This window comes from Miniopterus schreibersii, assembly GCF_964146895.1.
Source record: "Miniopterus schreibersii genome assembly, chromosome: 12".
NCBI classification, from domain to species: Eukaryota; Metazoa; Chordata; class Mammalia; order Chiroptera; family Miniopteridae; genus Miniopterus; species Miniopterus schreibersii.
The window spans coordinates 15,414,282-15,442,223 of record NC_138112.1 but is presented as its reverse complement, the minus strand read 5'-3'; the positions used below and the strand labels follow the sequence as shown (position 1 = coordinate 15,442,223).

At 34.2% G+C, this 27,942-nt stretch overlaps 1 protein-coding gene across 2 annotated transcripts in view; it reads left to right on the top strand.

The window, feature by feature from the left end:
- The window catches only part of DYNC2H1 (dynein cytoplasmic 2 heavy chain 1), a 244,420-nt gene that overhangs the window by 73,253 nt on the left and 143,225 nt on the right, over window positions 1-27,942 (top strand). For both annotated transcript variants that reach the window (XM_081152801.1, XM_081152800.1), the window contains exons 47-59: window positions 266-433; window positions 6,186-6,316; window positions 7,446-7,694; window positions 8,205-8,313; window positions 10,921-11,034; window positions 12,403-12,545; window positions 16,558-16,642; window positions 18,420-18,574; window positions 19,962-20,099; window positions 24,083-24,196; window positions 24,778-24,938; window positions 25,861-25,984; window positions 26,865-26,986. In XM_081152801.1, the coding sequence (XP_081008927.1) occupies window positions 266-433; window positions 6,186-6,316; window positions 7,446-7,694; window positions 8,205-8,313; window positions 10,921-11,034; window positions 12,403-12,545; window positions 16,558-16,642; window positions 18,420-18,574; window positions 19,962-20,099; window positions 24,083-24,196; window positions 24,778-24,938; window positions 25,861-25,984; window positions 26,865-26,986 (1,813 nt within the window). The remainder of the gene's footprint in view (window positions 1-265; window positions 434-6,185; window positions 6,317-7,445; window positions 7,695-8,204; window positions 8,314-10,920; window positions 11,035-12,402; window positions 12,546-16,557; window positions 16,643-18,419; window positions 18,575-19,961; window positions 20,100-24,082; window positions 24,197-24,777; window positions 24,939-25,860; window positions 25,985-26,864; window positions 26,987-27,942) is intronic.

Here is a 27,942-nt window from a genome sequence, read left to right as displayed (position 1 = left end):
ATGTTTAAAATGCTTTTGGGTATTGATATTTTTATTAAACTAGAGATAATAGTGAATAGTGCTTAACTTTAAATAATCAAAAAATTTACGAACTCGTTAACCCAATGAATTTAAACTTTTTTTTTCCTCTTTTTTTTCTGTTTATCTGATGCCACAATTATGGTATGTAGATTCTCACTATTTCTTTCTAATAATATGTTGAAACTGACCATTTTTAAATTCTTTGAGTTTTATTACAATTAAAGAAAATTTTACCTTTTTTTAGGACCTTCACACCATCCGCTAGATTATGTATTAGAAATCGTAGCATATGAAGCAAGGCGCTTATTTCGTGACAAAATTGTTGGTGCAAAGGAACTTCATTTATTTGACAACATTTTAATGTCAGTGCTTCAAGGAGATTGGGGGTCAGATATACTAGACAACATGGCAGGTAATATAGTTACCAAGTTTATGTAAATATATAAATGTCATGAGAACTTCAGTTTACTAGTAGCATGATTTGGTATGTCTAAACAGGTAAACATTTTGGATAATTTTAACATTATTTTTATCATAAGGGGTTGCTCTGTCATTTTTGCTAGATGTCAATAATTACATTCCAAACTATGATGACAATAATTGTTTTTTGGGGGAAAAAAGGAATCAGGCCAAAGTGTTTTACATTTGCAATTCAAAATTGTATCTCCTGAAGGATTTTTACTAATGAAGTTTTTAAATAGTTATATATGTATGAAACTTAAGGTTATTGTGAAAATCCATATTTGATTACAATGAACTTTTGCTTGAAAGTCATGGCCATTCTCATTGCCGTCACTGTTCATACTGTCAGCACAGAACTTACTTATTCCCGGTACTAGCTTTGCCCGTTGTTACAGTAAACAAAACATAACATAGGTTAGTCAAAGCAGCTATGTTGCATTAGCAGTTATTACTGCTTCATAACAAATTTGTAGTTTAAAAACTGCTGTGGGAATAATGCATGTGATGAAAATCATCATGGTGAAAAGACTTTTGATAAAAACAGGAATATATTATGGAAATATTTCCTAATAAAATTGCTTTCAAGCTACAAAATGGGTTTCTTTTCTATTAGAGTGTATAGCTAGGCTTCAAAAATACTTCATGTAATACATTCTATACAGGGTGGGGCAAAGGTAGGTTTATAGTTGTTCCTATGGAAAATGATACAGTAATTAAGAATTAATGATACAAGAATAAACTCTGTGTTTCATGTACTCACAACTGTTAACCTACTTTTGCCCCACCTTGTACATTGTACATTTCTGGGTTCAATATTGGTCCCAAAATGAATCGTGAAGGTCAGAAAGATGTTGAGATTGATAGAAGTAATTTTCTAGGTGTTGCTTGAGTTTTGGAATCAGGAAATGAGTTCAAGAGAACCTAAGGTGGGATGAAATGGTGGGAGAAACCTGATGATAGTACAGAGTTGGCTTGATTTTTAGTGAGGATTTATGTCCTCGTGACCTGCAGTTCCATGGCTTAGTGTGGAGAGGCTGTGGTTCTTAAATGGTGCCATTTTTCTCAGTCTGAGAATTGAGTTGATAGTGTCTCTTTTTATAAAGAAAGTGTCATATCTTTTGGGAATTAGATATCACTGTCTTATTAGGTATATGAATTCTCTAAAATTTGATGTATTTCAAAGTCTCCTATGTAGGACTCAATAATATCTACTTTTTTTTCTCTCAGTACTTTATTTTTCAATGAAGGGTTGATATATGTTAGATCTAGGAAAATATGATTTTCACATGGAAGAATATTAATTTATTAATAAAAATTAAATCTTGGGATTTAAAAATAAATGACACATTCTTGTGCTCAAGAAACTTGTAATCTGATGACAGATATAGATATGAAAGTCCTTGCTTGCAATTGTAACTATTGCTAATGTGTTTAGAAGCCACAATGATTTGTTCAAGTAGATGGTTAAACTGGTAATTGAACACAGCATACAGCGTTTTAATTAATAACTTTTTTGAATATATTTGGGATAAATGCTTGATGTTAGGGATGTATAAGAGGTAGAGAGTAATTATTTTTTGAGGAAGCTACTTTGAAACTTTTAAAACTAATTTTTTTATTTTGAGATAATTATAGATTCACATACAGTTGTGAGAATTAATACAGAGAGAGCACATGGGTGTTTTACTTGGTTCCCCCCAGTGGTAACATCTGACAAAATTATAGCACAACATCACAACCAGGAATTGATTTGATACACAATCTACAGGTCAGCACCACAAGGATCTGTCGTGTTGCCCTTTTGTAGCCCACCCCTTGGAAACTGCCAGTTTGTTCTGTATATAATATTGCCATTCCAAGAATCTTACTTGCACTCAGAATAGTTCTCTGGGGATGTACACATGCAGGCTGTTGCATATTTCAGTAGTTTGTTCCTTTTCATTGCTGAGTCGGTATCCGGATGAACTGCCAGTTCTTAAACCATTTTGTTGAAGGGCATCTGGGTCGTTTTAAGTGTTTTGCTATTAGGAAGAAAGCTCTGATAAACATATATGTACAAGCTTTGATGTAAACATACATTTTTGTTTCTCTGATATAAAATGCAGTTGTAGGGTTGTATGGTACTTGTATGCTTATGTTTTTTAAACTGCCATGCTGTTTTCTAGTGCTTATATCATTTTACATTCCCATCAGTGATACATCAGTGATAGAATTGCTCTGCATCCTTGCCAGCATGGTGTTGTTACTATTTTTATTTTAACCATTCTGATAAGCGTGTATTCATGACATTGTGGTTTTGATAGGCATTTTGCTGACAGCTAATTTAGTTTAACATCTTTTCATGGGCTTATTTGCCATCTGTGTATTATCTTTAGTGAAATGTCTCTTCATGTCTTTTGCCTGTTTTTCAATTGGATTAGTTATTTTTTTATTGTTGAGTTTTGAGAGTTATTTATATATTGTAGATACTAGTCCTTTGTCAAATATGTGGTTTGCAGATATTTTCTCTCACTCTGTAGCTTGTCTTTTCATTCTCTTAATAGGGTCTTTCACGGATAAAAAGGTTTTCGTTTTATGAAGTCCAACTGATTAATTTTTATTTTTAAGGATCTTTTGGTGTTAAGTGTAATAACTCTGTGTAGTCCTAGATTGTGAAGATATTTCCCTCAAACTTTTATAGTTTTATGTTTTAAGTTAATGGTCTACTTTGAGTTATTATTATTTTTAACCCTCACCTAAGGGTATTTTTCCCATTGCTTTTCAGAGAGAGTGGAAGGGAGGAGGGGAGAGAGAGAGAGAAGAAACATCGATGTGAGAGAGACACACTGATTGGTTGCCTCCTGCTCTCGCCCTGACTGGGGCCAGGGATTGAGCCTGCAACCGCAGTATGTGCCCTTGGCCAGAATGGAACCCAGGACCCTTCAGTCTGAGGGCCAACACTCTTAACGGCTGAGCCAAACCAGCTAGGGTCGAGTTAATTTTTGTGTAAAGAATGAGATTTAAGTCACGGTTTACTTTGCCTATGGATGTCCATTGTTCCAGCACCGTTTGTGGAAAGGCTACCTTTCTACCTTGAATTCCTTTTGTATCTTTGTAAAAAATTAGTTGTGTTGGTCTATTTCTGTGTTCTGTTCCATTGATGTATATGTGTGTCCTTTTGCCAGTACCACACTGTCTTGATTGCTGTAGCTACATAAGCCTTGAAATTGGTTAGACTGATTCCTCCTGCTTTATTCTTTTTCAAAATTGTTTTAGCTATTTCAGTTTCTTTGCTTTTCCATATAAATTTCAGAATAATCTTGCTTATATGTATAAGCAGTATTGCTGAGATGTTAGGAATTGCATTAACTCTGTTTCCTGGTTTGGGGAGAATTGACGTCTTTATTATGTTCAATCTTCTAGTGCATGAACATGATATATTGGTTTATTTATTAGTCATTGTTTTATCAGTTTTGTATAGTTTTTAGCATTCAAGTCCTATACGTATTTTGTTAAATTTACATCTAAGATTTTAATTTTTTTGAGCAATTATAGAGACTCTGTATCTTAAAGGTTGGCCATATATATATATACATATATATATATATATATGTAATCCTCACCTGAGAATATGTTTCTATTGATTTTTAGAGGAAGGGAGAGAGAAAGGAAGAGAGAGAGAAAAACATCAATGTGAGAGAGAAACATTTACCGGTTGCCTCCTGTATATACTGCAGAATCAAACTGGCAACCCTTTGGTGTATGGGATGATGCTCCAGCCAGCTGAGCCAACTGGCCAGGGCAGAGGTTGGCTATGTTAAGTGAAGAAGAGGGGAAGGGCATTCCAGACGAGAAAAAGAACATGTAAAGAACCCAAGGCTTGAGAAAGCTGGGGTTTGTAATGAGGCGGAGAGGGACATAGGAATTTAAGTAGTGAGTGGAGCCAGATTGCCAAGGGCCTTGGTTAGGAGAACCGTATGTGTTTGTTTGCCTTGGCTCTGGGAAACTGATATTGGAGTGGCGTAGAGCCATCAGATTTTGTTTCTATATGTGTCACTCCAGTAGCAGTGAGGATATAGTTGAGGGGCCAGAGACTTGTAGCAGGGAAACAAGGGTAAGGATGGAACTACAGCAGTCCAGGGAAGAAATGATGAGGTGTGAAGATAATGAGTTTAGTTTTAGGTGTATGTTTGAATGTTTGCAAACTTTTTGAGTGTCTTTTGGGAATCTACATAAAGGTTATCTCTCTATAAAGTAGGAATCATGTTTGCCTTACTACTTATCTCTAACAAAGTACAGTGTTTAAATACAGGTGTGTGATAAATGTTTAATGAATGAATGCATGAATTATATGTCTGTTAAGCAATTAGAAATATGAGACTAAACTAGAACTTGGGAGACTTGCCTAGAAATAAGTAGTGAGTGGGTTTGGGGTATAAAATAGTTGACAATTTAAACCACAGAATAAGATTAAATTATTCAAGAGGAGTGTTTAGAATTAAAGAGTAACGGTCTGAATTAAATCCCAGGGAAAATAAACATAAAAGGGATAAACAGAAAACTGAAAAGAAATAGTGATTTTGACTTGATGAGTATGGTCATATGGATCCAAGGAAAAAGGTTCAATAAGGAGCTGCACACAAAAAATGACTATGAAAAAGATTTGGACTTGGCGATTAGGGCAGTATTGTTGCTCCCAAATAAAAGTTTTAGTCTAGTGGTTTCCAAAGATAGAAGATAATGTAAGGAAGATAATATGATAATGTGAAAAATGTGGTGGCGAAGGAAAGGAACATGAAGTAGCCTGGGTCTAGGGAAGATTAAGTTGTGGTTGAGTTGGGCATGTGACAGGGAGGATACTTGATGGAACAGTTAGTTCCCAGAGGAATTCGGAAGGGAAAAGTTCAGTAAAATGGTGAACAGATCTTTCTATATGGTAACAGGAACAATGCTGTAGATAAATTTCAGGGAAGTTTGTGGGATTTTTGTTTTCTAATCAAAATTTGGTTAATTAATTTATTTTAGAAGTTAGAGCTCTTGGCAGTATGAATAAATCTGTTCTTTTTCAAGGAAAGTTTTGAGATTATTTTATTTCCTTGCAAATTTTATATGTTATTTTATTTATTTACTTATTTATTTTTAATATATTTTTATTGATTTCAGAGAGAGGAAAGGAGAGGGAGAGAGATAGAAACATCAGTGATGAGAGAGTCATTGATCAGCTGCCTCCTGCATGCCCCCAACTGGGGATTGAGCCAGCAACCTGGGCATGTGCCCTGATGGGGAATCGAACCCCGATCCCCTGGATCCTAGGTTGATGCTCAACCACTGAGCCATGCCTGGCCGGACTATATGTTATTTTTAATCTAAAAATTTTATCTGGAGATTCTGGAGAAAGAGAAGGAAAATTGGACAGAGTAGAAGAGGAATAGTAGGGGAAAGTTAGAAGGAAGTAATTTTGGGGGGTAAAGAGAAGTGGGATCCAAAGATAAAATAGGGATCTCATCAGTTAGTTTTCAGGTAGAGCGATTTAGCAATTTAAATCTTTGTATTTTAACTGATCTTATTGATCTTCCAAGGCACACTTTAAAATGATGTGTTTGCCTTTCTGCAGGTGATCTTATTTGAACTAATTAATTTAAAAATAATTTAATGAGCAATGTATTTTACTGATGCTTCCATAGCAGATAACACATATAAAACAATATCTTTTATTTCTACAGATAGTTTCTATGTTACATGGGGAGCCCGACATGATTCAGGAACAAGGGCAGCCCCAGGACAGCCATTGCCTCCACATGGAAAACCACTTGGAAAACTAAATTCTGCAGATCTCAAGGATGTTATTAAAAAGGTATAATATGAATCATGAATTTGAATTGGGGTTTGGTTATTATCAATTTAAAAAATATTTATTGCAAGATTTTTAGGGGCATGGGGTGCCAGATTATAGAATAGATAGAGCTGGTTATTGTGGGAATTTGGTTCATTGTGGCAAATCTAACTAGATGCACATGTGATTACACAGATACATGTAAAATCGCTAAGATACATGATGTTGGAAATATTAATAAGGATTGATATTAATTAGGAAATCATCCTAAAGTAGTGGTGTCAGACTTCAGTGAGCATAAGAAACAGAAAATATACTGATTCCTGGTTCCCATCTCAAGGAAGTCTGAATTCAGTAGGTGGGGCCCAAAGACTGAATTTCTGACAGGCTCACAGATGATGTTGATGCTCTGGTTCACTGAAGCTTTGAGCAGCACCATCTAGACAGGTTTTTTTCAGTTTAATTACAATAAAGAAGAAACAGTATTCTATATGATTGCTTAAAAAATTAATATTTATATGGAAGTTAGTGTGGATTGTATATCAAGAAAGGTTTTTCATGGTCTGGTAATTGATTGATTTGCCTGGAGTGGATATTGCAAAGTTGGGAATGCTTAAAGTTAAGTATGTGAGGTCTCGTCCTCTCTCTTCCGTCACTCTGTTGTATAGTCCCTGGCAGGGCATCTGCCTGTGTGTGGACTTCCGACTCATCTCTGAGCAATGCATAAGAACAAAAGTTCACAAAACATTTTTTAGGCATTAAGTTTCTATTTCTAGAATTTTAGGATTTTTATATATGGTCTCACACACTGATTTGATTTGTAACAACTAATAAAATTTGAGAGCTTTTGAAGTTTTTATAATTAACCTGGTACCTCACACTGCTTTTTACTAGTTACAGCAATTGTATTCAAAAGTAACTGATATTTATGGACCCTTGACTTGTTGGATATCATACACATTTTTCCTTAGAAAGTGCCATAAAGCTGGATTATTGGATAAATAAAATGTAGAATATGAGATTACATGTATCACTTAACTCTTTTTCTAGAGTGCATTAAAAGTTAATATCTTAATCTAGATATTAACACTTTTATTATGTAATCGGGGCATATAGTAATTATAAAATATTCTTTGTGATTTTTTAAAAGGGTCTTATTCATTATGGACGTGATAACCAGAATTTAGATATTTTACTTTTTCAAGAAGTCCTGGAATATATGTCTCGGATAGATAGAGTGCTGAGCTTCCCTGGAGGTTCACTTCTGTTAGCAGGACGCAGTGGCGTAGGCCGTCGGACTATCACTTCTTTAGTCAGTCATATGCATGGAGCGGTGCTATTTTCCCCAAAGATCTCCAGAGGATATGAACTCAAGCAGTTCAAAAATGATCTCAAACATGTGAGTTACAATCTTTTGCTTTATTTGATTTTAAATCACAGTTAGTTATTATTGTAAAAGCCTTTAAAGATCTTTAAGGCTCTGATATACAACATAGTCTTTAATTTTGATGATTATTTTCCCATGATTATTAGAAAATTATATTATGTACAGATAGGAAAAAAATTCCTATTAGGATTTCAAACTCTCAGGTACCCCTGAATGAATGTTAGATGGACGCGAAAGAAATAAAAGGAGAAATTTACACAGGATGTAGGTAGGTACGTGTAAAAATGATTTAGCTTTTGTTTTACTATCCTACCTATAAGATAATTAAAATTTCCCCCAAATAGTATTTGTTCATGGGCTGGATTTACTTTCCAAACTATATAGCTAACGTTTAATTTTTAATTTTGATTACAGAAATACAAATAAAAAAAGAAATAATGTGACTTAGTTTACGTGCACAATGAAAGTTTTTAACTGTTCCAAAAATATTAATGGTCCCAAGGGATATTTTCTTTTGTGCAGGTGCTGAGTCTTGCAGGGGTTGAAGCACAGCAGGTGGTTTTGCTTCTTGAGGATCACCAGTTTGTGCACCCTGCATTTTTGGAGATGATCAATAGCCTTCTGTCTTCAGGCAAGCAAATGGTTTCTATTCATAGAACATAAAGTTGTAATGTAAAAATTATGCGAGTAAATTATCTTGTGCAAAATAATGTTTCAGAGAACTTTTGGCATAGCTTTTATTAAGGTGATATGGGGTTAAACATGCTCAGAAAAGGAGAATTGAGAAGTTTGTTTCTGTAAAACCAAAAGATTAAAGAATTTTATAAACATGATTATTAAAATTGACTATTGGTGAGTATACTGAAAAATTGGCCCTCTCATTTCCTTTGGTGGCACTGTGATCTGTTATAACCCTTTGGGAAAGTTATCAACCATTACCTACTTATTTAAAAAATGTACCATACCTTTTGATATAGCAATTTTATTATTTGTAGAAATTTAACCTACAGAAATAAAAGAACAAGTATGTAAGAAATATGTAATATAATTTACAATAAAACATTTGTAGAACCTCACTGTCCATCATTAGTGGAATGGTTGGATAATTATGGTATGGCCTTGATATGGACATATGAATACAGGCATATTCCAGATAATATGAGATCTTATTTTTCTCAAATTGTGGTATACTCCTGTTGTCTCTGGAACCACCTGACCTTTTTGGTGGCTTCCTGGGGAAGATACGTGCAATTTCTCATATTTTTTATTTTCAGAAGAATTTATGAAATTTATTAGAATCTCTTTATAATGAATAATTTTACTGTTTGTAGAATTGGTTTGTGGTAGCTTAGTTTTAAACTTGCACCAAGAGTATTTTGTCATTTAAATACAAAATCTCTTTAAATGTTAGTTTCAACTGCATAGATTCTTCTATTATGGGGACCGAGGACAAAGTTAAATGATGCTCATGTTTGACTCAGTTATTAATAAATACTTGTTTTGTATCAGGCTTTGGATAGAATAGTATTTTTTTTAGAATTTAACAGCGTTGGTTGAAAAAAACATTTAATTTATAATACGAGGTATCCAGGAATCTAGTTACACAAGTTTGTAGGTGAATTTCTGTTAGAAGAACTGAGGAGTAATGGCACAGTGAAAGTGGTAGGTCCTGAGCAAGCTGGGAGCATTTGTGGTCTTTTTACAGAGCACCCTCTTTATTTTTAAGGTGCATATTCTTATTGCATATTGCTTATGTCGTCACTAGGTGGAGACCTTGTTCATTTTGTCTGAGATGGACTAGTAGACCAGCCTTACAGGTTTTTTATTTCTTTGTGAAAGCAAACATCCAAATAAACAGTAATCCATTAATTATTTTTAGCAAGATAAATTGGTCTTTATTATCAAGATATGACTGCAAAAATCATGAATAAAATTAAATTTTGGTAATGTTAAATTTTGCCAACATTTTTGGCAAAAAATATATTTGAAAACTACTTCCAGAGAAAGTACTCAATAGGCCTTTGCCTCTCTTCTTATTTCAAATTCTTATTCCCCATCGTGCATAATATGTAGGTAGAGCCAGCTTTCTTTACTAAACTTAAGGAATCAAAAATATCTTTGTATGGCTGCAATTTAGAGAAAGACATAGAGCAAATATGAGTGTGCATCATTTGAATATGTACAAGCTTGGAGAATGGCGAGTGGCCTAATATCTCTGAGTTGAGCCTAAAGTAAAGTAGAAATCAGACTGTGATGGGCCCTACATGAATGCAGTGCTTTGAGTATATAGCAAAAGAATTTTCTAGATCTTATAGTGTCTTGTGAACTACTAATATATTGGTTTAACAGATATTTATTAAGTACCCATTATGTGCCAGACCCAGTGCTAAATACTGGACTAATTGAATACATGGTTCAGGCCCTCTATCAAATGCTTGTAGCCTTAGTCCACTTTGACTGCCTTTCATCATTGTATTGCCTAGTAGCACTTCATGGATTAGTTCTTCTGATGCCTAGTACAACTTTATTCATCCATCCATTCACTCAGTTATTTATTTACCTAACAAATATTTGTGTTCCTGATACTTTGGTAAGAGTTCCCTAGGGTTAATATTGAACATGGTCAAATGTTTGTCCTCTGGGAATTCAGAATCTCATCAGCAGGCAAGGGAAGTCATTCATTCATTATTAAATGATGTGATAAATGCTAAACAGTGATATGTTTGGATATTATGTGAAAGAGAAAAGAGTCCTTTATCTAGCATAGGGGTAGTCAGGAAAGGCTCATGGGATTAGCAGTTGGCAAAGTAATATCTTGAAGGATAAATGTTAATTTGGGGGGAAGAGAAGGGGCAGAGGAAGACTGTGGGTTTATATTCCAGAAAGAGGAAGCATTTCATTATATGTATGGGACACAACGATGTCCAATGAGGCTAGAACACGATTCTGTTGAGGAGGGTTGAAGAAGAACCTAAGAAGGCAGATAAATGGATTGATAAATGGATTATGAACTGTCTTGAATAGCTTGCTGAGGAGTTTGAATTTTATCAAATGAAGGCAGCAGATGTAGATTTGTGAGTAATATTGAGGTGATAAGGTTTGCATATTTTTGGAAACAAAGATTGAATAAGGCCAGGTTATTTAATATAAAAATAGAAAAAGCATTGTGCATGGAAAATGTATTTTGAATTAGTGTAATGCAACTAAAATTCAAAAGAAATGTAATGTTCTGCTGCAGGTGAAGTTCCTGGACTCTATACTCTTGAAGAATTAGAGCCCTTGCTGGTGCCTCTCAAGGATCAGGCTTCACAGGATGGATTTTTTGGACCAACCTTCAATTACTTCACATATAGTAAGTGACATGTAATTATTAATCAATTCAAACTTTAGTTCATGTGAAATCAATGCCATTTAATGTACTTATTTTCTATACATTGCAAAGGTATCTTAAACTTTGTGCCCAGTTGGTGATTTATACTTTTTTTCTTTTTTGTGGACCTTTTAGAAAATAACACATAAATAGCCTAAAGGCCAACCTATATAAAAATGTTAGCAAAATTTTAACAAAAGGGAAGGATGAAAGTGTGGCAATGGTTTTTGAAATATTTACTTTACAGCCTTTGTTTTCATATGGTAAAATTAGTGCTTGTACTTCCTATTAGAGAATTAATGAACTATTTAGTTTGTGCCAGACTCTATAGACTTTTAAAAACTAAATAACCAGTTATTACTACAGAAACAGTTTTATGTGTACTGTAGATATCCAAAATTGAATATGTAAAAAATAAGGCAATACCACCCAGACATTACTATTACATTTGTCTTCTTTATTTTTTTAAAAAGAACATTTAATATTGATACAATAGAGGAAGTTGTTAGAGAGCTTCCCTCCTTTCCCTCTCCTTCCAGTTTACAAGGAAAATCTACCACACCGTTAAGAAGCAGATTATCCTAATGCTATTTTAAACTGTTTAGAACATAGAAAATGTAGGAAAGTTTCCAAATTTCATTTTAGAAGGGAAAATAGCATTGATATTGAAACAGGGAAAAGATATTTCTTTTAAAAGAAAACCAGATATCAGTTTTACTTGTGAATGTTGAAACAAAAATCCTTGAAAGAAAAATTATAGAACATAATCCAGTATCACATTTGAAAAATAACATACAAAACAGCAATATAGTATACACACTATCTTCTTCATGAATATCCTTCCGGATATCTTATTAGTATGCATACAGACACACACACACACAAGTATTTTTTAACTAAAATAAATAATTGTACTATAATACTGTTTCATAGCTTGTTCCCTTTTTTTTGGTTAATTCTCATCAGAGAATATTTTTTCCATTGCTTTTTAGAGAAAGACAAGGGAGGGGGAAGGAGGGAAGAGAGAGAGAGACGCACATATGCATCAGTATGTGAGAGAGAGAAACTGATTGGTTGTCTCCCACAAGCACCCCAACCCAGCATCAGGGGTCAAAGCTGCAATCCAGGCATGTGCTCTTGACTGGGAATCAAACCCAAGACCCTTCGGTGTGCAGGGTAAAGCTCTAACCGCTGAGCCACACTGGCCAGGGCACTTGTTCTTTTTAATAAATAGCTCCTACCATTCCACCGCAAAAAATTTTAATCTCGTAAAACCAGACCATATGTAGGATTCCCCAATTATTAATGCTATAATATTCCATAATTATAATTTTCTTATGTATTTTTTAGGAATTCAACAAAACTTGCATATTGTCTTGATAATGGATTCTGCAAATTTAAACTTCATAATAAACTGTGAGAGTAATCCAGCATTGCATAAGAAATGCCAGGTGTTGTGGATGGAGGGTTGGTCAGATAGCAGCATGAAGAAAGTAAGTTTAACATTTACACAAGGAAATAAAAAATATAAGCCCATTTTCTTTTTGAAGTTACTGATTTTCACAACTTTCTTTGGTGTTTGATATAATAATTGCCTTAATTGTGGCACTGAACGTCTCTCATATGTCTGAAGATAACCCTATTTTCTTCATAATGATAGTTTAGTTGAGTCGAGAATTTTAGGTTGAAGATTATGTTCTTAAGGACCGCAAGATGTCTTTTGTACTTTTAAAAATGTATGCATTTCACTAGCCTATCATAGGCTAGCTTATAATAAAAACATCACAGTAATGATTTTAGCAGTTTTTTTAAATTAAAAAAATGTAATTCAAAAAATCTGTCATTGCTATACTACATGTGTTAAATATGAGATGTCAGACATCCAAGATGCAAGGTTGAGAAGGCTGGATATATGAATCTGGAGTTGAGGGGAAAGGTCAGGTATACAGATAAGTATTGGGGAGTTGTCAGACTGTAGGTGGTATTATTTAAAGCTATGGGATTGAATGATGTCATCAAAGGACTGAATGTGAAAAAAGGGAATGGATCCAAGGACTGAACTCTGGGGTACTTTAACATTAAGAAGTTGAAATGAAGAGGAGGAACCCACAAAGGATACTGAGGAGGAGCTGCTAGAGAACACAAGGAGAACCAGGAGAGCGTGGAGACAAGTGAAGCCTAGAAGCCAAGTGAAGACAGCATTTCAAAGGAGAGGAAGGATTAACTCTGGATCATGAAAGTAGATGAGGCCTGAATATTGATCATTGGATTTAACAACATGGAGGTCATTGGTGATTTTGATAAAGCAGTTTCAGTTAGTAGTGGAAAAAGCAATATTGGAATACATTTCAGAAAAAATGGAAGAGGATTGGAGACAGTGAATATAGTCATTTCTCTTGAGCAATTTTGTTATAAAGTAGAAGAGAGAAATGGATCAGTAATTGGAAGAAGTGGGGGTGTTTTTAGTTTTTAGTTTTTGTTTTAGTTTTAAGATGGGACAAGCCTGTTCACATGCAGAAAGGAAGCAAAAAGTATATGTTACTGGAAGGATGGAAAAATTGCTAGAGCAATATCATTGGTAGTGGACAGCGTAAGAGTCTAGTGCACAGATGAAAGGGTTAAGGATTGGTCTTTGCTTGGAGAAGGAAAGTGTCATCCATAATAACAGGAAAGAAAGCAGAGTACAGGGGCAAAGGTCCAAGGTGCAGTTTGGCAAGTTTTGGACACTTCTGATTGTTTTTATTTTCTCAGTGAAATAGGAAGTAAGATTATTGAGAGAAAAGTTGAGGGAACAGATTTTGGAATCTTGAAGATATATGAGAGGATATGCAAAATAGTAGTTTAGAAGAGAAAAGAAGGGAAAGGTTTAGGAGAATGGAGTAATGGGTAGGTAGCTCTACAGGTTCACTTGAGGTCAGTGATCATGAAGTTCAGCTGAGGCCAATCAGTATAATTGTGTGTTTTTCTCTAGCCACATGTGCTAGACCTCCTCATAGGGCAGACCTCCAAATAGGGGTGACTTTCATTTAACCAGGATTGGGGCTTTGCTACTTGAGTATGACATAGCAAATGAAGGCCAGGGGAATTGAGCAATTACAATAGGAAGATGGTGAATGACAGTGTAAAGGTGTAAAATTAATAGACTGTAGGTCTCTGTGGGTCCTAAGGATTGTGGACATTGTGGAGGGAATGAGCTGGGAAGATGGGAGTGTAGTGGTGGGTGAGTGGGACATTTGAAAATGAGATTATGGTATGATTCTGGTTGTTGTTAATGACGAGGTCCCGATATGACCATTGGAGGTGGGGCGAGTGGCTGAGAACAAGGTGGTGGATAAGATATCAGAAAGAACAATTCAAGCAAGAGGTGAAGGTGTCGATAGGAGTTAATAGGGTTCATATTCCCATTCAGTTTTTAGAAAGTGCTATTTTTTTATCTCCAAGAAGGGAAAGTGGAGGCAAAGGGGAATGTAGGAGGATCTGGGCAGAAAAACTTAGCTAATATAGGATATTGTTTAGGAATAGACCAGTTTTTTTCTCCTTGGCTTTATTGAGGTATAATTGACAAATAAAAATGGTATATATTTAAGGTGTATAACATGGTGCTTTAATATGTGTATATCTTGTGAAATGTTTGCCACAAACTAATTAACATAAGGAATAGACAATTTAGAGAAAGTGAGTTTCAAAGAAACAAATTTCCATTGATTTACATGTGTTAATTTAAGAAATTCTCGCAGAGGGTTAGGTGTTTTGTTAGAAATCAGTGAAAGTGTTTGAGAAAGTCATTCTCTGGCTGGAGAGCCGTGGCACTTTTAAATGCTCCATTAGTTCAGAAACCCTTTGGTTTACATTTTATTCAGTCTGAGAAATTCAGAAAATGATTGTTGACCTAATTACCTGGACTACTTGTGCTCTCTTGGTATTAATATTAACTGTGTTAGATGAAAAGTTGAAGCTTTTAGGTTTAATTTTAAAATTTCATAGTTCTGTTTATTTTTTTCTAGGAAACTAGGAGTTTTTGTATATTTTAAAATAGTAATCTTTTAAGATTGTCATATTTTCTGTAATAATGGTGTGTTTATGAGGTGTTATTTTTTTATTTGTGATAGTGTCAAAAACCTAGTTATAGTCAGACAATAGATAGTTTTTAGAATTATCAATTATTAAATTGTTTTCATTTACTTTTAATTATTTCTTATTAAAGAAAGCTAAGAATCCTTACTATCCGTTTATGCCATGAAGTCATTTTGTTAGTTTATGCCAAATATTTTAGTTACTGTGTGATTTTATTCATTTATTTATTTAAGTTTCTTTATCGTTATTGTTGAGTATGTTACAGATGTCCTCTTTTCATCCCCCTTGATCCCCTCCACCCTGCATCCACCCCACCTCCAGGCCTTCCCCATATCAATGTCTGTATCCATGGGTTATGCATATAAGCATATAAATTCTTTGATTAATCTCTCCCCACCCACTCCCCCCTTCCCTCCTTCCCTCTGAGATCCCTCAGTGTGTTCCATGCTTCTATGTCTGGATCTAGACTTGTTCACAGTTTATTTTGTTTATTACATTCCACATATAAGTGAGATCATGGGGTACTTGTCTTTCTCTGACTGGCTTATTGCACTTAGCATAATACTTTCTAGTTCCCTCCATGCTGTGCCAAAGGATAAAAGATCCTTCTTCTTTTCAGCTACATAGTACTCCATGGTGTAAATGTGCCACAGCTTTTTTATCCACTCATCTACTGATGGGCACTTGGGCTGTTTCCAGATCTGAGCTATTGTAAATTGTGCTGCTGTGAACATAGGGGTGCATAAGTTCTTCGTGATTGGTGTTTTGGGTTTCTTAGGATATATTCCTAGCAGTGGGATCACTGGGTCAAATGGCAGGTCAATTTTTAATCTTTTGAGGAAACTCCACACTGCTTTCCATAGTGGCTGCACCAGTCTGCATTCCCACCAGCAGTGTACTAGGGTGCCCTTTTTTCCACACCCTCGCCAGCAGTGGTAGTTTGTTGACTTGTTAATGGTGCCATTCTGACAGGTGTGAGGTGATACCTCATTGTGGTTTTAATTTGCATCTCTGATGATTAGCAACGTTGAGCACTTTTTCATATGTCTCTTGGTCATTTGTAGGTCCTCTTTGGAGAAGTGTCTATTGTGATTTTAAATGGCATTTGTGATTATTTTCTAACTTAATGCAAATTGTGATTTCTTTCATGTCATAGTCTAATTGTCTTTTAAGTGAGATATTGGAGTGTTTCCGTGTCATTAATTTGCAATCAATTAATGGTTGATATGTGTCAAAATCTTGTCTAGGAAAGAATGTCTTTGGATATGTTGATTTTTTTTTTTTCTTTTAGTCTGCAAAGAATCCTAGAAGAAAAGTGCAATTGATACTGTGTTTTTGTGTGTGTTAAAACGTTTTTAACCTCTGCTATTGCATTTACTAAAACTTTTTCATACTGAATTGAGGTTTAAAGAAATGCTCTTCATTTTTTAGATACCTGAAATGTTATTTAATGAAACAGGTAGTGAAGAAAAACATGGTGACAAAAAAAGAAAAGAAGAAAAGAAAAAATATTCAGGTAATTTTGATGAAATTGATTTTAACTGATTTTTACCAGTGATGCCATCTAATTTTACAGATCCATTAAAGATTCACAATTATTATGAATTTGAATAATACAGAACTAACAAAGTTATGTCTCTTTTGATTAAAACTAAACTTTAAAGCCCTCTTTAATTTTAAATAAATTTTTATATCATTTCTTATAGGGCTAACAGAATATCTATTGTTTGAATTTAAGAAATTAACAATATATATTTGATTCCAATGATCTCTTGTTTAGGGTCTTTGGCTAGAAACCTAAACTTTTCATGTGATTTTATTTTTATATATATATCATGACAACTCAATTTATACCTGAAAAAGTTTTATGATATTCTTTGAGTGTGGACATAATCTTTTCTTAACTATAATATTCTCATTTTTTCCTCCAATTCCAAATTAATTTTCAATGTGGTATTTATATTTCTTTTATACCACAGTATATTCATTCATTTATTTATATAACCATCTAATCATGAAACATTCACTGAACTTATTTTATGTTAGGTGCTGAGCTGGATACTGGGGATGACTTAGGAGCTCATAGTCTAATGATAGCAAGAATTATGTTATATATAAACATAAAACTCTGATGTAGTAAGATATGTGATGGTAGATATTTTTGTGAAGTACTTTCGAAAGTGAAGCCTCTAACTGGCAGGTATTACAGGAGATGGATATTGCCCAGACAGGCACTTTGGGGAAAGATATTCTGGTTAGAGTGACTAACATGGAAAAGGCTTGGAGAAATGAAACAGGAATTTTTATGGGCCTGTAAATAGCCCAAGTGGCTAAAACATAGGCTGTATAAATAGTAGAGTACTACAAGAAGAAGAAAAGGTAGGCAGGGTTAGACAATAAAAGCCTTCCGTGTCAGACTAAGGAATTTGGCTTCTAACTTGTGGGCGATACGAGGTAATTGAGAGATTTTAATAGAAATGTAACCAGTGTCTTGTTTTAGAAAGATAAGCCTCTGGGCCCATCTCTCTCTTCAGCTATTGGAAAATAGATTGGTATAGGGAGAAACCAGAGGCAATTGGACCACTCTAGGTTATCCCAGTAACCTAAGAGGAAGGAACGGATTTGGGAGATAGCAGGAGGGAGTCTCAAGGGGACTTTATTATGTAATGTCTGTGGCATGCAAGGAAGGAGGAGTCAAGGCTTTTTCTCAGGTTTCTGGCTTAGAAAATTTGTTAGGAGATGATTTTATTAACTGAGGCGGGGAATACAGAGGGAACTAGATTGTGGCAATGAGAGGAAGATGATGTATTTGGTCATGGATATGTTAACTCTAATATGAACATATTCTTAATTTGTTGGCATTTGAAATCCTGTTTGTCTCTATGTCAAATGGGGGTGGATATGTGTTATTTGGTTTGGTATGTCTTTTCCATTCAAGCAGCTCTTATTGAGCTTACTTCTGCATTATATGTGTTATGTTCCAATTCATATGGTACAACAACTTGTAGATGTATCTTTCTTGCAGCAATAAAAGTGTTCATGGGAAATATATAACAGTGCAAGGATAGAGTCCCCTGAAATTAAATAATTCAAAATTCATAAGGAAAATGGGAGCTATGAGTACATAGATGTCTAGGAATGCCTGTGTACCTTTAAGCAAAGATGATATCTCGTTTTTATGGTTATATATATGGAAGAACCTCATATGAATTAAATATAGATGAGTTTATTTTCTCTCATTCTTAATGGATCACGCATATATTAAGTCATTTTTGTTTTCTATCTCTTTCTAGTTGATCCTGACTTTTTAAAATCATTTTTATTAATTCACGAATCTTGTAAAGCATATGGCGCTACACCAAGCAGATACATGACCTTTCTACATGTGTATTCTGCCATTAGTAGCAGCAAGAAAAAGGAATTATTAAAAAGACAAAGTCATTTGCAGGTATAATATTGGTAATCTTGAATTATTTTATCTATATACAGGACAACAGTCCTTGTTGTCTGTGGCATATATTTACTATAAATAAACATTGTACTATATTAAATGCCTTATTTGTATTGCCCACACAATTGCAGTAAAGATTTTATATTTTTTTGATTCAATAATTATTCCTCATATTAACTGTGTGGTATTTTTGTTCTTTTATAGCTTATGGTGCTGTCTTTAAAAGTTTCTATCACAGGAAAACATTTTTAGAAATTCAGAAATACCTATAAATTAAAACATAATATCCAAGATTATGCTTTATAATAAACATTAGAAATTACATTTTGTAAAAAATGTTCTATCCATGTCACTTATTGCATTCTGAACATTTTTCTTTCTATATTTCTCTAATTTTACAGCTTAAACTTAAATGTGTCATTAAAATCCCAGCTTCAGAACTTGTCAAAGAGAATTTCCTTTTCAGAATTTTAGGTTCTCTTTGTTAGTATCTTTCTCCTTTTTTCTAATGATTCACTTTTATTTATATTAAGCTACTAACTGTGCATGCTTTGGGAGGGATAATTTCCTGATTTAGTTCTCTGATGCTATGGATAAATCACTTAAACTTGCTGCGTTGCAGCTTAATTGGGTCAGTGGTTATTGTGTGTGCATTAGGTAAAGTATATATTTAAAGAACCAGCACAATGCCCGTCCTCTATTGTGGCCTCAATCAACGTTGGTTACATTCCTTTTTTGCCATTACTGTCTCCCCAAATCTGACAAAACACCCAAGTCATAAAAAAGAGGAAATATTTTTCCTGTCCGTTCCTTGGATTATTCATGGGCAGTGGGATGGGGCACCATAACTGCCACGCCAGCGTCAAATGACCACCCAGAGAATTGGCAAGGATTTTGAATGGCAGCCCACCAGAGCCATATGTGAGGCAGTGTCTTAAAAAATATAGGTACTGGACAGACAAATCCAAATGTCCAGTGTAAGAAGAGTGACCCTTGACTTCTTTTACCCCCATCTATGAGACTGAAAAATGGAAAAGGTTTACTGAGATTTTTCTTGCTTTCTATTTTCTCTCCCATGTACTGCAGTAGATAAAAAAAAAACCCAGGTTTAAGCTGTCAAGTATGTTTTGATCTGTTCAGCTTTATTGTGATGTTTTAAAATCTATTTTTCTTTTAAGCCTCTGTGGAGTCTTTTACTACATCTTAATCAGCATACAATTGAATAAATCAGTATAATTAGCAGTAAGAAAAAAATCCAAGTTTACTTGTGAATGTTTTATATGTACACATTTGCATTTTTGCTTGATTCTTATAGGCTTTATTTACTGGGTGTATATAAAATTTCTTTTAAAAATTATTGCCAATCAATATTTTATTATTATAGGCTGGTGTATCTAAACTAAATGAAGCTAAAGCTCTTGTGGATGAACTGAACAGAAAAGCTGGAGAACAAAGTGTATTACTTAAAATTAAGCAGGGTGAAGCAGATGCTGCCCTTCAAGAGATCACAGTGTCAATGCAGGTAATGTTCAGAGGGAGCATGAAAGTGCAAACAATAGGGAGACCACTCATGCCTTATTGTTCATCAATGTGAGAAATAACATTTTTACTTAAGTGATTTAAAAAATATGGCTTGTCTCTGCTGAGTCAGACTGATAGTATTGCCTACTTGAGCTTTAGTAGAAGAGCATGGTATTTGCACATACTGTTTTACATCTTAACTATATTTTCCTCAATTCACCATATAATAATTTATCTAGACCCTATAAATGTAAAAATATAAACATTTTAAATTTATATAGATTTGTCTATAAACCATTTTACCTGTTTTACTGTCTGCTAATTATGTTGATACTTTCTTTTATTTAAAAAAATATCTCCTAGCCCTGACTGGTGGTGTTCAGTGGTTAGAGTGTCCACCTGAACACCAAAGGGTCTCGGGGTTGGTTCCCTGTCAAGGGCACGTACCTGGGTTGCAGGTTTGATCCTGGCCCTGGTTGGAGCGCATGCAGGATGCAACCACTCCATGTGTTTCCCTCACATCAGTGTTTCTCTCTCTGTCTTTTCTCTCTCTCTCAAATCAATGAACGTATCCTTGGGTGAGGATTTAAAAAAAATTATCTGTTAGGCTTCAAGGGTTTTCCCTTGAATATATTCTCAATATTTAAAAAATAAGTCTTTATTAATTCTATTTATACTTTCATGATCATATAATATTTTGATTGTATCCCCTGTTGTCATTGCCTTTCTTTTGTTAAATGCTTTAAAAGATTTCTGAGTTCTGTTTTTGCCCAGGTCTTTTATGTCTTCATACCCTCTCAGGATGCTCTCGCTTGCACATTGCCTTACTTTTTTTTTTCTTTCTTTTATTTCAGTCCTCACCTGAGGATATGTTTATATTGATATTTATTCATTTATTTATTTATTTTTAATCCTTACCTGAAGATATTTTTTCCATTGCTTTTCAGAGAGAGTGGAAGGGAGGGAGGGAGGGAGGAAGGGAGAGAGAGAGAGAGAGAGAGAAAGAGAGAGAGAGAGAGGGAGGGAGGGAGAGAGAGGAACATTGATGTGAGAGAGACACATTGATTGGTTGCCTCCCACATGTGCCCTGACCAAGGGCCAGGGATGGAGCCTGCAACCAAAGTGTGTGCCATTGGCCAGAATTGAACCGGGGACCCTTCAGTCCACGGGCCGATGCTCTAACCACTGAGCAAAACCGGCTAGGGCTATATGGATTTTTAGTGAGAGAGAGAGAAAGAGAGAAACACTGATTGGTTGCTTCCCAACCCAGGGTTGAACCCAAAACCTAGGTATGTGCCCAGGAGTCCAACTTGCAAGCTTTTGGTGTACAGGATGACGCTCCAACTGACTGAGCCACCCGGACAGGGCAGACTGAAAGCTATTTTAAATTCTGATCCTTTTGATGTGAACTTTTTTTTTCTCTCTCTCTTGAAATCTTTTAGAACTTTGTTTTTCTTGCTCTAAAAGTTATGACATCTGCCTTGGCTTAGGTTTATTTTTGTTCACTGTGCCAGATACCATGTGAGTTTTTTCTACCTGAAAACTTATTTTCTTTAGTTTGGGTAATTTCCATAAATAAATAAATAAATAAATAAATAAATAAATAAATAAATAATAAGTTTTTATTGATTTCAGAGAGGAAAGGAGAGGGGGGAGAGAGAAACATCAATGACCGGGAGTCAGACCAATCTCCTGGTTCATGGGTTGATGCTCAACCACTGAGCCACACTGTCTGGGCAAATTATTTTCTTGATCATTTCTTTCCTTGCATTTCTCTGTTCTGGCATTTTAGAGTATTTATTATTTTGTCTTGGAGCTTCCTGGTCTGCTTCTCTAATTGTCTTCTTTTCTAACCTGTTTTCTTCTTTATAGTTTTACCCTAATTTCTTCAAAATTTCCTCAAATTTATTTTCTAATTCTCCTACTGAATTTTTCATTTCTGTTATTGTATTATTTCTCAGGAGGTTTTTCTAACCCTCTAAGTGTTTCCTTTTGGAAGTGTCCTTTTTTGTTTCAGTGTTGCAGTATCTTTACTTAGCTCTCAGGATATTTTATGAAATTTCATTTTTCTTGATGGTATTTTTAGTTTTGTTTTCTTCTCACTATTGACACAAGGGGCTTTCTTTTTGTCTGGTTGTCTTCATTGGAAACCTGAATCTGGGGAGGGGTCATACGCACTGTGAGCTTCACCAGAGGGTTACCTGGACTGACTCGAGTTACACAATGAAAAGAAGATTTTACCTGATGGGTCGAAATAGATTCACTGACATATGGGACATTTTCAAAGGCAGTAATGTTTCCGGATAATTGATGCTTATGTACACATTCAGTGTTTCCAAGATAGTTTTATTGAGTCCCTGACCTGATAAGTAATGTATCAGAAAATCAAAAGTAATTTTCATGTTGTAAAACTTCAGCATAGTTTTTTTCTGTAGGCAGTCTGGAACCCAATTAATATAAATATTTATTTAAAGCAGCCAGCCATTTTGATTATTAAAAATACCTGTCAAATATCTCTTACCTTTAAAGAATAATTTGAAATATGAAAAAAATGAAGGCTGAATAAAGGATAATACTGTTAGTCAGTGTATATTTATAAAAGGAAAATATTCAACACTGTGTGCCTGTGTGACCACGAGCGACATACGCTGACTGCTGCGATGCTCTTCTCTGGGGTGTTCCGAGAAGAGGTTTCCTGAGACTGTAGCTAGTTGTGTTGGCTGACAGAAGAATAAGTGTGACTCTCACATTATAAGTTAATAAATTTTGCTTAATTGTCAATAGCAGACATTTCTCTTTGTTATTTTGTTAAAAAAAAAAAAAAAAAAAGTACAGTCTGGAGAGACAGCTTAAATACCAAACTGTGCAACTTCTAAATCTTGTGGCATAAGGGAAGTACAAATTATTTGCAATGGGAACTTGGAATGAGGATAACTTCCATTTGGAAGAGAAATTTAATAAAAGGAGCACATCAGCTTTTGATTTGTGGAGATGGAGAAAACACTTTTTCTACTTAGGAATGGTTGCAGAGGTACAAGGGAGAGGTGCTATGGAAGGTAGAAAATTCAATTGAGCTGGTGATGTGTAAGGTACCTGAAGATAAGAGTGGGATGTAGGAAAAGTTGGTTGGTTCAGTGCTTCTCAACTTTGACGATAGATTGAAACCACCTGGGAGGTCTTTAAAAATATCTGTGCCCTAGCTGCATCATCATATTTGGTAATAGGGCACCAGGCATTAATTTTTAAGCTCCCTGAATGGTTATAATATGGTTGAGAACCACTGTTGTAAGGACTTTTGACAGGTTTCTTGACTATTTTCCTCTTTGGTTTTTCGGGTACTATAAAGGAACATTTATAGTAACAGAAAACGTTCACAGTACTCAAACATTTTTATATATGTGGGACCCTTGATTTTTCTTTCAAGAGCAAATAATTCATGTGTTATTTATATATCATGTAGTGTTCTTTGAATTTTTACTGATTTTGTTCATATATTTGCCATCAAATTATCATGATTTCAATGAATTTTTCTCTAAAATATGGAAACACAAGCTTCTAATATACTAGAGTCTTTAAGAATTATTAGTCTCTGCTATTAGAATTATAGAAGACTTCAGTTTTAGATTCCTCATTTATGAAGTGAGCATAATAGTACTAACCTCTCTGGGTTGTTTGTTGCAAGTGTTAAATGTGTATTATAATCATTTTCTGATTTATGAATTTCTGACTTGTTTGTTTTTTTTATAATAAGCATTTAGTGCTTTGCTGTCCAAAAAAATTTCGGTAAATAAAGCATAGGAACTTCCTGATAGTAAATAGAAAGTAGATTGTATCATTGGTTTCCCAGGCACTTTAGAAATTCTCATGCAAACATTAGAAAAGCGTTTAAAAGAAAATGTCCTTTTAAAATAACATTTTTAGTATGATGCTTTTAAATATTGAGTGCATTAAAATTTATTGGATTGCCATTTAATATTCCTGTAGGATGCTAGTGAGCAAAAGACAGAACTTGAAAGACTGAAGCACAGAATAGCAGATGAAGTTGTTAAAATTGAAGAGAGAAAAAACAAAATTGATGATGAATTAAAAGAAGTACAGGTAAGTTAAAAAAAAGAAACTTTGTAAGAGCCTTTTACATTTTTGACTACCAGTTGTATATAGGAGTTTAAACATTAGTTGCTGAAGTTATTTTCTAATAGTATTATCAAATGTGGCTCTAACTAGAATATCATTTGTAAAAGAGGAACAGGAAGGGAAGTCTCCCAGGAGTAGTAAGCAAATTAACTTATGGTAATTAAAAATAAACTTTGTTTTCATGTTGTCTTGACTATAGAGGGGAAAAATGTGTTGTAGGTAAATTAAGAAAAAGTTCTAGGCTCTTTTTCTTGAGACATGACTAAATTAACTAGTCTTAGAATATAAAGAGCTTTGAAAATGGCAACTTGTCTCAAAACAAATTACATTTTCCAGATTAGAGTGTTGCTGTTATGGTGGTAAGGACTCTTTCTCAACTTGAACACTTTGTACTTTATGTTTTAAAGCATTTTGATATTTGAAGAGAAAGCATGTTAGTAAGTAGTCATTTTTAGTAAAATGAGAAATATTCAATAATTTGTAATGAGCTAACAATTTTTTCATGTATATCTTTTGAAAGTAAAAATGCCCTTTTTGTCTTTTAGCCTCTAGTGAATGAAGCCAAACTAGCAGTTGGAAACATTAAGCCAGAATCTCTTTCAGAAATTCGCTCACTGCGCATGCCACCTGATGTGATCAGAGACATTCTTGAAGGAGTTTTAAGGTTGATGGGTATCTTTGATACATCTTGGGTGAGCATGAAAAGGTAAGTTTTTGAATTTGTAAAAAATGTTATTATTTCATCAATGAATTACATATTCCTTTATATTTTAAATTTTTGTTAATTTTGTTTCTCAAACTGAACTTCATCTAATTACCTGTTGCACACTTTGCCCTGATATCTCAAGATATACTATGTAACATATATCCAGATCTATATTTTCCTTTCTTTATAAGTGATTGTTAAAGTGTCAGTAGAGGAGAAAAGGAAAGCCTTAAGATCTTTAAGAATGTCGCAATAAGTATAATCGTTTATTTCGATGCTCACACAGTACAGAGCATGTGTTTACTGTAATTTATCGATGAAGAAAATGTAGTCACTGGTCTCAAAGAGTCTTGCACTCTTGGCAGAGACAGAGAGAGTGAGAGCCCCATAAATAATACAAGAGAAATGTGTACTAGAAAAGACTGAGTATTAACTACATATTCAACAGTGCATCTTCAGGTTTTATTCTGTAGCAGTGTTATTATGCTATTCAATTCCATTTAGGATTTAGGTTGAAAGTAAAGTCCTTTTCTATCTGGAGATTGGGGAGGAGAGTTAGGTTCAGAGAAAATTTTAAATTCCTATCTTAGAAAGCAGAAAATTTTCTTGTATATCCTAGAGCCTATGAGTACCCAATAGTTCACATAAAAGGATGCGGGTAGAATAACAGGACTGTAATTCCTTTATTTCAGTGTTCCTGGTTAGTCACAGAATATTAGGAAAACTGCTGTGCATCTTTTTGTAGTTCTTTATTTATTAAAAACCATGGGTAGGTCATCTGAAGCTTACATACTTTAATCCCCTATTTTTTGTTAGCTAATTGATTAAAAGTATTGCATGCACTGTTTTGTTAAATTGATATTTTTGTAAGAACTAGCACATTTTATTTAACCTCATTTGAAGTAATATGCTTTAATTTTAGTTTCCTTGCAAAAAGAGGTGTGAGAGAAGACATAGCAACCTTTGATGCACGAAATATTCCAAAGGAAATAAGAGAGAGTGTTGAAGAACTTCTTTTTAAAAATAAAGGATCTTTTGATCCAAAGGTAATTTTTAAGAGTTATGGCATAAATTTCCTTTCCATACTGTATAATATCCTGCTTATTAAAAAAGTGATGACTATCAATTGCTTAGACTGTCTAATAACTAAAAGTTTTTAAAAATCAGCTGAACGTATTATAGGTAATAAGCACTTACCAGATGAATTAGGTAAAACAGAATCCAGGTTGGAGGTGGTGGTACATATTTATTATCATAAGTGGTTTTTAAATCCTATTTTTGGCTTTCAGTGGTAAGTTCCTAGTCTGTCATGTCTTAACTTCCAGCTTGCCTCACCTGCTTTTCTTTCTTCCTTGTCATGTACCAATAGATATCTTGTAATATAATAATAGATATCTATGTTAGGATATTTGTATCTAATTTCAATGAATAGTTTAAATTCCACAATTCTGGCATGTTTTTTAGATCCGATCCTTTATTCAAAATGTTGTGTACGTCTTCTTTGACACTAAAAACCATGGTTTGAAAATTGCTTTTGTTTATTAAAGAGGTATCCCACTTAGAGAAGAGAAAGAACTGATGCTTAAACATTGTTGTGGACACATAGTCATTATAAATGTGACTAATAGAATACTTAATATGTTGCAAAAACATCGTTATACTAAAGACCGTATGAGGTTCAAAATGATTTTGAAGCAGAAAGTGAGAAGTACCTTAATCAAAATAGCAATTTTGATTTTGTTTTTATTTTAGCTATAAACCAAAACCTTCATTTTGGGGATAATTTATGAAATGTTTTATTTCATTTTTACCTTCATTTTGGGGGATAACTTGTGAAATAAATGCTTAAGTAAAGTCTGCTAGAATTAACTTTGCTTCTATTTGAAGTTAAGTTAGGAAGCGGGATAACTGTGATGAGTTTTTCAGAATGCCAAGCGTGCCAGCACAGCAGCGGCTCCTTTGGCTGCCTGGGTGAAAGCCAATGTGCAGTACTCCCACGTCCTGGAACGAATTCAGCCTTTGGAAACTGAGCAGGGGCGATTAGAATCGTAAGTGACAGAAAATATAAACAGTTCTAACCTGTACTTATTTTCATCAATTTGATGACTTAGTTATGTAATTAGGATTTATTTAGGATTTCTTGTTTATCTCTAAAAAGGAAGCTGAAAACATTAAAATATATAAAATGAATCAGTTAATTATGAATTCAGTGTTCAACAGACCTAGAAAAGAAAAACCAGTTAGAAGGAGATGGAAAGCAGAATTAATCACTTTTCCCCCTACCATTATTATGTTGTTGAAAGGATAAGTTGGTAGAAGTTCCCTTAGAAAGAGCTAAAGTTTTGTAAAGGAATAATATTAAAGTACAAAAAAGTAGGTTTTGTAAATATAGATATTTTATATTTGTTTATGCCTTCTAAGTTCTAGGAAATGTTCACTATGTATTTTCTAAAACATTCTCTGGCAGGTAGGGGGAAAATTGAACCATTTATTTTTGGGGCTTCAACATCTCAATTTGCTGTTGTTACTGGTCAGCATTGTGTTTTACCACGTCTGTTCTCATGCAGACTAAGAGGTACATCATGTCCTTGATTGCCCAGTTTTTCACATATATTCTTAGGCAAGGAGATTTTTTATAGCCCCCCTAAACTATAATTTTTTTAATGTAATTTTGTAAAATTTTTCTGTTAAGTCATGTTAAATTTATACATTATTTTGACTGTATAAATATTTTCCATTGAGACACATGTTTTATATTTTTGTCCTTGTACACCTGTTATTTTTAATAATTACCTCATATTTTTCAGTTGATTATTTTTTCTGTTTACATATCACATATTTATTTGTGGTCTTTCTGTCAGACCCTAAAGCATACTCAGAATCTGTGTGTTCCATTTATTTTTCTCTTACCGTCCTAGAGGCCTTTTTCCTTCTGTTTCAATGTGGACTAGTTGTTCCCCAGGCCTGCTGCTTACAGCTGGTATCTTGGGACTTCTCCTCACCG